The following is a 10,107-nucleotide window of genomic DNA, read 5'->3' on the forward strand; positions in this document are numbered from 1 at the left end:
TGTTAACATAATGTGCTTATAATTTGTAATTTATTCATTAAAGAAGAGCTGTAATTTTGATCAAAATCGATGAAAAACAGAGCATAGCTTGTAAATTAAGTCGAAACGTGTACCGTGAGTCTATACACTTTTATAAATTAATAAATAATTTTATCGGTGATTCATTTTTGCTTGTTTAAAGATATATTATGATAGAAAATAATAACACTTTGTGCAAACCTTATCGATATTTATATCTTTCTTTTATTATTACGTAGCAAGCGATATCATACTGATCTTATATATACATAGATATCTGACGATATTATATTGGAATATCCTAGATATTATTTACTTAGTCGTCTTTCGAACTGCATTTAGAAATCTGGAACAATTTAGGATTTTTTCAAAATAAAGTGTGCTGTGATAGTTACAATAGTTGGTAGTTAATTCACTAAAATACAATTTTTGTGTTGTTGCTATTCAAATACTAAAAAAGATTTGAAGGAAAAGGACAAAAATTAAATGAACAATAGTTCTCAGGCACATTCTACAACTTGACCGACAAAGAACATGAGAGTTCGCGTTGTGACAAGGTTAGTGTAATGAAGAATGAGTTTATGAATTTTAAATTGTGAAAAATAAATACAATAAACATAAATCTTTTTTTATTAGATAAGAAAAAAAATCAGGAGGCATCAGAAGCTGGAACTTTCGAAAAACAATTATTGCAAATAATCAACAAAATATCGGCGATTCTCAAAACAGTAGTTTCAAAAACAGTGAAGAAGATTCAAATTCAATAACTTCTAGAATGGAAAATCTCATGCATACAGATCAAGTGTTTGATTCAGCAATGTCAAGAAAGGAAGTTAGAAAAATGGCTATTCAAGAGATGAAACGAATTGGGTACGCAGTAATGATTGCAAAATCAGGAAAGTTTGCGAAGAAGTATGCTTCTTCAGCACCTTACCATTTATTTTTCACAAGAGTCGAAAATTCCCAAGAGACTCATAATCAACAGTTCTCCATAACTTTCTCCGAGATTCTCGACCATAGTCTTGGAGAAATTGTTAACAGTCTTCATTTAACTTTTATGGTAGATGTCAAATGGTTGTATTTGCAGTATTTGTTGGCTGGTCAACGTACCAATATGACAATTCTGTGTAAACATAGAACATATCATGAAGAATTAAATGAAAATGTTATTATAATAAAGGTAGAAGGTCAGCGCGATCAGTTCTCTAGTCATCATGCGAACATCATGATTCTACAATATAAAGATGGAATTAGGGTGATTGTTTCTACTGCTGGTTTATATTCTGTCGATTGGGAAAACAGGACACAAGGGTCCGTTAAATACGCTTATAGATATTTTTTTATTGAAATATGTTTTTATCTATATCTTTTTATTATGTCCTTATTAGATTGTGGATCTCGCCTCATCTGCCTTACCTGCCAGAATCCGCAAAGCCTAGTGATGGGGAATCTCCAACGGGTTTTAAAAAGGATCTCGAGCGATATCTGAGTAAATATGAGCAACCGGCTTTAACGCAGTGGATATATGCAGTACAGATGGCGGATTTTTCTGATGTAAATGTGTTTCTCGTCGCTTCTGTTCCCGGAATTTATGAAGCTGTTGAAGCCAACTTTTGGGGATACAGGAAATTGGCACACGTTCTATCGTGCTATGCCACGCTACCAGATGCACAATGGCCTATAGTCGCACAAAGTTCTGGCGTAGGCTGCTTTGGTTTATTCGAAAATTGGTTATTGAAAGACATAATTTGGTGTATGTCGAAGGAGACTTCTAAAGATTCAAAGAATCATCCACAGTTTCAGTTTATTTATCCGTCAATAGAGAATTATAAGCAAAGCTTTGATTGTCAACATTTAATTACTCCCTTATCGTACAAAGCAGAAAATCATTCTAAACAACAGTGGCTAGAATCATATTTATAGTAAGTTACAATTGTTTATTTTTACTTTATTTGAATATTTACGCTTATATTTTTACATCTTAGAGGTAATCCGTTTTTTTACAGCTAGAATTTTATTTCTTAATTTTTATAGTCAATGGAAAGCTACGCGAACAGGACGAGATTGTGCGATGCCTAATATTAAATCCTATACAAGGATTTCGTCCGATTCGAAAAGCATTCCCTGGTTTGTGCTCACCAGCGCAAATCTGAGCAAAGCCGCATGGGGATCAACCAAACAATATAAAGGTTATAGTATAGGAAACTACGAGGCTGGCATCATATTCATACCAAAATTTATCGTAGGCATCATATTATTTTACTAATTTCCATCATATAATGCTATTAATGGATACATATTATGGAAATATGTTTAAAGCATATGTTTTAGTAGATTAATATTAATTATTACGTCTCAAACTCGTTTTAGACTGGAACAACAACATTTCCTGTTGGAGAAGAAAAAACGCCTGGTACAGACGTTCCAGTATTTCCGATCCCATACGATCTTCCATTAAGCAAATATGAATCGGGCGATAGTCCTTTCATCGACAAATTTGTCTAGACTGAATTTAATATTTCAAATGATAACACTAGTGTTTTTTATCTGTTTTAAATGAGGATGAAATATTTTTGCATTCGTTTGTATTGTACATTATTAGTTGAAGGAACGGGGCGCCGGTAAATCAATTTATTCTTATATTTCATGTAATAAGGGTTGGGAATGTTACTTTTTAAAAAGTATGCGTGACTGTTATCGTTACTTTTTGTAAAAAATAATTATCGATCGTTACTAATTGTTACTAATTTTAAAATTCCTGAGTAGTCAGGGGGGATAAGCATAATTTTTATCCATTTTTAAAGCAATTTCGTCATTTTGTTTTATTCAAATTTTTTCTTTATTTATAAATGGCACGTAATAAAAATTAATGTGTCATTTTTCGCTTCTGACATTACGATTTAATATAGCTATATGGTGACTACTCAGGAACTACTTAAAAAGTAATACGTTATCATTACTTAGAGACTAACAATTCGTTACTTGTTTAATGTTAAAGTAAAATATTAGATATAATTAATAATTATTTAATATAATACATTATTTAATAATCAATATTAATTATAACAATTAATGTTAAAATTTATAATTTTAATAGCGATTTCGACTGGAAACACTGATGCATATTTAAAATCATTGTACATACTATAAAATGTAACCTTCCGAATTTCTCTATTATTTTGTAGCATGTTTTTCACAACATTCGGAAATAATTTTGAAATTGTAAATAAACATTTTCGGTGTAATAAATCACATTATTATAGTTAACCTAACTTAAATTAATCTAACCTGTAACTGTAAAACTAAATTGTTTTATTGAATAATTTTTGCACAATCTTTCCGATGTAATTTTAATATTCGTTTTTTTTACGTTTTATCGGATATATTCCCATACAGCACAAAATACTAAAAAATAATGAAAAGAGTTCTTTTTTAAGTTGTCTTTCCAACAAAAAAAAGATATCTAAAAGATATCTAAAAAAATATTATAGTTTTAGATTGTCTTTTCAGCAAGACGATAAGATGTCTATAACAGCTTTTAATTTTGTTGAAAAAAAACAATTTAAAAAAGACATTTTTTTGTCATCTTTCTATATGATTGTTTTCGCATTTTCGCAAAGCAGAAAGTTGATTGAAAGATATCTTTTCCTATTGCCGAAAACAACAACATGAAAACTTTTATTACCCATATAGTACCGAAAGTTTTCAGAGATATCTCAGAAATACTTCAACTGAAAAGTGAAACATTTCATAAAAATTGCAAAATGTCTGCAACATTTCTGAGATAGCTCTGAAATAGCAAAATGTCCGCAATTCTTGCACATGAAACCTTGTTGAAAGATTAATGAAATGTTATAGAAAGAATCTACAATCTTTTTGAAATAAATCAATACAATATGTCTTTTTTCGAGCCAACACAGGTTATTAGTGTAATAATTTATCATTTTCTTAGAAAATTGAACGATAAACGTTCGATCTCTGTTTTGGGTCCTCTTCAATATAAAATTAAATACCTATAAATTAAAAACCTATAGTATAAAATTAAAATAATAAAATAATCAAATATTATGCGAGTAATTCTTCTAAAACGCGTCATGTCTGGTTCAGAAACTTCTTGAAATATTATATAATATCAAAATTTACTAAAAATTTTTACTTAACTAAATTCAATACTTTAACTTAAAACAGTTTAAATTTCCCATTCATTCTAGTTTACAATTAAAAATAATTTATTATGTTACCTTTGTACAGTCAATATACTGCAGCTATTTCATTATTAATCATTGAGCAGTAAAAATTTTTATTATAATCAAAAAACTATGTTTTTATTAAAACAATTGGACTTAATTAATTTGCCTAATTCCTAAAATCAAAAAGAAAAGAAATTTCGGCTATTTCTAGTACAAAAATGATGTTTAAATATGTACTTAATTGATATTTAAATAATATTTAAATTTATTATGTCATTATAATAAATTAAAATTTGTTTAAGTATCAATTAAATATATATTTAAATATCATTTCTGAAATACTTAAAATTTATTAAAAGTTTTGGTCATTAGTCATACGCATTTATTGTGCTGTTTACAGATTACAAAATTTATTACAATAAACTTAAAATATTTCTCAAAAATAATAATTATATTGTCAATTGTTTTGATTAATTGATCATATGTGTATAAGCACATATACGTACAATCATTATTAAAAAAATCACTTTGCAGTTTCCATACAATATCATTATTTATAGACAAAAGTTTGTCCCAATTACAACACATTCTCAGTAAAAAATTTTTTATGCATGAATATATATATTTTAAATCACATACTGAAGAGTATTGCGCTCCGCCTAATTGATCTAAAATATCGATGATGTTAGGAAGTGGATAAGCGTCGCCAATAGTTTTATCATTCAGTGTTCGAAAATCCAGAACCATTCTCCAGCGTTTATTTTCCTTCGAATCTTTCTTTTTTGGCACGATCCAAATAGGCGTTATATGGTGATTGAGAGGGTTTTAACAATATCTCCTTCTAATAATTCTTCTACCTATTTGTTTATTTTTTCTTTATGTATTTGTGAAAAATCTCTATTGTAGAGTATTAATAGGCCTATCATCCGTTGTCGGTACCTGGTGCTGTTAGTTACGATTAATTTTTCTTCGGAGATATGGAATCTGTTTTGACTTTTAATTATAAGTTTTGTTACGCTTTCCCTTTCTATTTAAATATTCCCATCGTAATAAATTTTTAATTTCATCGAGTCTGTTATATTTAATTTCTTTCATTACTAAACACTCGTACTCTCATTTTGAGATTGTTTTTTGTTTTTTTTTTGTTTTTACATTTATATGTGCACATAAATTTATCTTGTTTCTTGGGACTGAATTTGTGTAGACGCAAAAATTTTTGAAAATGGTCTATTCTTCTTTGATTTATAATTATGCGATTGTGTTAATTTCATTAGAGTTAATATAAGATGGTTCATTTCGGTAAATATATTTTCTTCCAATTCAACATTTGATGATTCAGAATCTTCGAGAGTCGAGCTTTTTTCTTTGATTCCTTTAATAACATGAAATGTTGCATAGCAAAGTTTGATAACTTTCCTTCTTGCAATCAACAGGGGTAGAATTTCACAGAGAGGTTCAGAAACTTTCTTCTGCAATTCTAAAATTATTTAAATTATTTGAATTTTTAGGAGAAGATTGATAACTTCTCCTTCTAAGAATTTTGGACTTATTTCAATTTTCAGGAGGAATTTGGTAATTTCTCCCTCCAAGGATTACGTAAAAAAGGAAGGCTATAGAATATAGAATAGTTTTTAATATTACAAATAGCGAAAATAAGATGTTATTTTTTCAAACTCTTTTTATTAATTTTTTAACGAATAATGAGCAACAGCTAAAACTTATTGGAGGTTATTCAGATCATAACCTTGACAACATATATCAAAGTCATTGGAAAGATCTCCTCTAAAGTAAACATCATTTTTATACAATTCGATATAACACTTCAGAATTTAAGATTTAAAATTCTGAATTCTGTTTATTACATCAAATAAAACGCTCGCAATTATATGTACAATTTTCCAACGTTATAAGCTAATATTATAAAAAGAACAATTTATATTACACGCACAGTGAAATAATATCAATAAGAATCGTAAATCTCGCATGGGTTTCTTTTGTAAGTATACTTGTATATATGTATGGAATATTACTCATGTCGTCGTAATTTTATAATATAGATCGCGAAATATTTTTTTTTAAAATACTTGGAAGTGTATTGTTGATGTATGCAGGTTAATAATAATATATTTATATTAATGATATTTCCTTTCATAATTATATAACAGTATGCTGTGAGCGTTTCTTTATTGTGAATAATGACTGTTGATTATGATTACGATTGATTTTCAATTATTTATTCTCGAGAAATTCCAATAAGAAGATAGAGAATAATAAATTATTACAAAAACATTTTATCTTATACATATATCAACGATTGTAAATTCGTTTTCACCAAAAAATAAATAAAAACGAAAAAAAAACAATATTTTTATTTAAATATAAAAAGTAAGATGATTATGATAGAAAATGATGACGCTTTGCAAACCTTATCGATTCTTATATCTTTTCTTTGTATTGTTATTACTACGTAGCAAGCGATATCATACAGATTCTATATATACACAGATATCTCACGATATTTTAATGGAATATCCTAGATATTATTTACTCAGTTGTCTTTCGGACTGCATTTGGAAATCTGAAACAACTTAATTTCGAGGATTCTTTCGAGATAAATTGTGCTGTGTGATAGTCATGATAATTGGTAGTTAATTTACTAAAACACAATTTTTCTCAATTACTACATAAAGTAAAGAAGATTTGAAGAAAAAAATAGAAAAAAGACATAAAAATCAATAACACAAGAGAAACAAGATAAATTTAAGCAAATGGACGAAGGAGCTCAGACACTTTCTACAGTTTTGACTAGCAAAGAACATGAGAGTTTGGAACATAACAAGGTTAGTATAATGAAGAATGAGTTTATGAACTTTAAATTGTGAAAAATAAATGTAATAAATATAAATTTTTTATTAGACAAAAAAGAAAAGTCGGGAGGCACCAGAAGATAACACTTCCGATACAGAAAAAACGAGACAGATGAGCACAGAAAGCAATGATTTCACAAACAATAATCAACAAAACATCGGCGATTCTCGAAGCAGTTTAAAAAATAGTGAAAAAGATTCAAATTCAATAACATTTGGAATGAAATATTTCATGCATACGTATCAAGTTTTTGATTCTAAAAAGTTAAGGAAAAAAGCTAGAAAAATGGCTATTCAGATAATGAAACAAATTGGGTACGCAATAATGGTTGTGGAACCGGGAAAGTTTGCAATGAAATATGCTTCTTCAGTACCTTATCATTTATTTTTCACTAGAGTCGAAAATTCTGAAGAGACTTACAATCAACAATTCTCCATAACTTTCTCTGAGATTCTCGATCATAGTCTTGGAGAAATTGTTAACAGTCTTCATTTAACTTTTACTGTAGATGTCGGGTGGTTATATTTGCAGTATATGTTAGCTGGTCAATGTACCGACATGACAATTTTGTATAAACATAGAATATGTCCATGTCATGAGGAATTAAGTAAAAACATTACTATAATAAAGGTAAATGGACACGAGTTCTCGAGCCATCATACGAACATCATGATCTTGCAATATAGTAATGGGATTAGGGTGATTGTCTCTACTGCTGCCTTATATTCTGACGATTGGAAAAACAGAACACAAGGGTCCGTTAAATACGCAGATATTTCTTGTTGTCGTATGATCTTTGTCTATAAACATCTTTTTATTATGTCCTGATTAGATTATGGATCTCGCCTCATCTGCCCAGCCTGTCAGAATCCGCAAATCCTGATGATGGGGAATCTCCAACGGATTTTAAAAAAGATCTTGTGCGATATCTGAGTAAATATGAACAACCGGCTTTGACGCAGTGGATACATGCAGTGCAGATGACGGATTTTTCTGATATAAATGTGTTTCTCGTTGCTTCTGTTCCCGGAATTCACGAAGTTGACGAAGCCGACTTTTGGGGACAGAGGAAATTAGCATACGTTCTATCGCGCTTTGCCACGCTGCCGTCAGATGCACAGTGGCCTATAGTAGCACTGAGTTCTGGTGTAGGCTGCTTTGGTTCAAAGTTCGAAAGTGGGTTGTTACAAGACATAACTTGGTGTATGTCTAAGGAAACTTCTAAAGATTCAAAGAATCCTTCACATTTTCAGTTTATTTATCCGTCAATAGCGAATTATAAGCACAGCTTTGATTTTCGAGTTTTAAGTAGCCCCTTGTCGTACAGTGCAGAAAATCATTTTAAACAACAGTGGCTAGAATCATATTTATAGTAAGTTACAATTGTTTATTTTTATTTTAGTTCAATATTTACGCTTATGTTTTTATATCTTAGAAGTAATCCATTTTTTTTACAGCTAAAATTTTATATTTATTTCTTAATTTTTATAGTCAATGGAAAGCTACGCGAACAGGACGAGATCGTGCAATGCCTAATATTAAATCCTACACAAGAATTTCTCCCGATTCGAAAGAAATTCCCTGGTATTTGCTTACCAGCGCAAATCTGAGCAAAGCTGCATGGGGATCAAGCAAACAATATGGTTATAGTATAGGGAACTACGAGGCCGGCGTCGTATTCATACCAAAATTTATTGTAAGCACTATATTATTATTTAATAATTTCTGACATAAATTAAAGTATGTATATTACGGAAATATGTTTAAGATATGTGTTTTAGTTCTATTAATATTAATTACTACGTCAAACTCGTTTTTAGACTGGAACAATAACATTTCCTATTGGAGGAGAAGAAGATACAGACATTCCAATATTTCCGATCCCATACGATCTTCCATTAAGCCAATATGAATCGGGCGATGATCCTTTTGTCGACGAATTTGTCAACTCTCTAAGATTTAGGCGTGCAAGCAAGAAATAAATAAAAAAACGTTCTAGTGCAAAATAAAAGTAATGTCCTATATTGTTTACATGAAAGAATTAGATTTATGTGATAAAAATGGAAATATTAATGCAATTCCACTATTAAGAATATTTTTAATTAAAGATAATGATAAAATATTTTTGTATGTAGGCTTACTATCATTTATATATTTTTATCGTTTTATTACTCACAAACTTTTACATTATATGTATAAGGTCTGTTTTCTGTGGTTAAACTAGTATACACTAGTGCTTGCACTCTAGACTTACAATTAGTACAGTCAGTGAACTCATGCACTGAATTCTGTTGCACTGAAACAAAACGTCGCTGATGCCATTTTAGGAACAGAAAATGCTGTAGTGTACACTTTTTGAACTAGTGCAACCAGTACAGGAACAGAAAACAAACCTTTGGACTGAATATAATATTTAACTAATGGTATTAGCGCTTTTTATCTGTTTTAAGTGATGAAATATTTTTGCATTTGTGTTTATATATATATATTATTGGTTGAGGGAACGGGGAGGCAGTAAATCAATTTATTTTCTTATTTCATGTTCAAATTTATTATTTCATGTTCAAATAATATTATGACAATATATTTTGCACTATATATTATTATACATTTAATAGCAATAGAATTACTGTTAAATTACGTAATATTACTAAAATTTGGATAATTACAGAAAATATTTAAAATATCCTGCTATTTACGTAATTTTTCATTTTAAAATAAGATATATTTACACAATAAAAATAAATGTATATAATTTTTGTAGAATTACATAATTCCTTCAAAATTGCATGATTTTTTAAGAGAAGGCACATATTGCATATTGCATACATGCATTGCTAATTGATCAATTTTTAAATAAAATATTATTATTGGTGCAGTGAAAAATTACTAAGCACTCAGCTGATATGAGTGGTGTGTGCAATCGGAATTGTAGGCAAACGAGATTCTTCCATTTTTTATATTAGGTGTACAACTTTGCTTCCGCCGTTTTTTTTCCGAAATTCGAGGCTTTATTGTAAAAAACTGGTTA

The 10,107-nt window shown here is 29.2% G+C and overlaps 2 protein-coding genes across 2 annotated transcripts; both read left to right on the forward strand.

The window, feature by feature from the left end:
* The first annotated feature begins 504 nt into the window (after positions 1-504).
* Positions 505-2,523, forward strand: LOC105617021 (probable tyrosyl-DNA phosphodiesterase). Its single transcript, XM_012198602.1, is given in 7 exon segments — positions 505-532; positions 535-581; positions 660-708; positions 711-1,329; positions 1,407-1,940; positions 2,053-2,260; positions 2,389-2,523. Coding segments are annotated over 7 exon segments (1,620 nt in total).
* Positions 2,524-6,905: 4,382 nt separating this feature from the next.
* Positions 6,906-9,058, forward strand: LOC105617022 (probable tyrosyl-DNA phosphodiesterase). The gene is made up of 5 exons (XM_012198603.1): positions 6,906-7,048; positions 7,125-7,831; positions 7,909-8,448; positions 8,568-8,772; positions 8,897-9,058. The coding sequence occupies exons 1-5, from the start codon at positions 6,977-6,979 to the stop codon at positions 9,056-9,058; spliced, it is 1,686 nt and encodes a 561-aa protein (XP_012053993.1). The 5' UTR covers positions 6,906-6,976.
* Positions 9,059-10,107: the final 1,049 nt, after the last annotated feature.

This window comes from Atta cephalotes, assembly GCF_000143395.1.
Source record: "Atta cephalotes unplaced genomic scaffold scaffold00011, whole genome shotgun sequence".
Lineage (NCBI taxonomy): Eukaryota > Metazoa > Arthropoda > Insecta > Hymenoptera > Formicidae > Atta > Atta cephalotes.

What these genes read in the sequence shown, in the direction of transcription:
- LOC105617022 (XM_012198603.1), top strand. Translation starts at nt 6,977, where the DNA reads ATGGACGAAGGAGCTCAGACACTTTCTACAGTTTTGACTAGCAAAGAA. An exon ending in TGGAAAAACAGAACACAAGG is followed by an intron (nt 7,832 to 7,908) that starts GTCCGTTAAATA and finishes TGTCCTGATTAG; the next exon opens with ATTATGGATCTCGCCTCATC. An exon ending in TGGCTAGAATCATATTTATA is followed by an intron (nt 8,449 to 8,567) that starts GTAAGTTACAAT and finishes TAATTTTTATAG; the next exon opens with TCAATGGAAAGCTACGCGAA.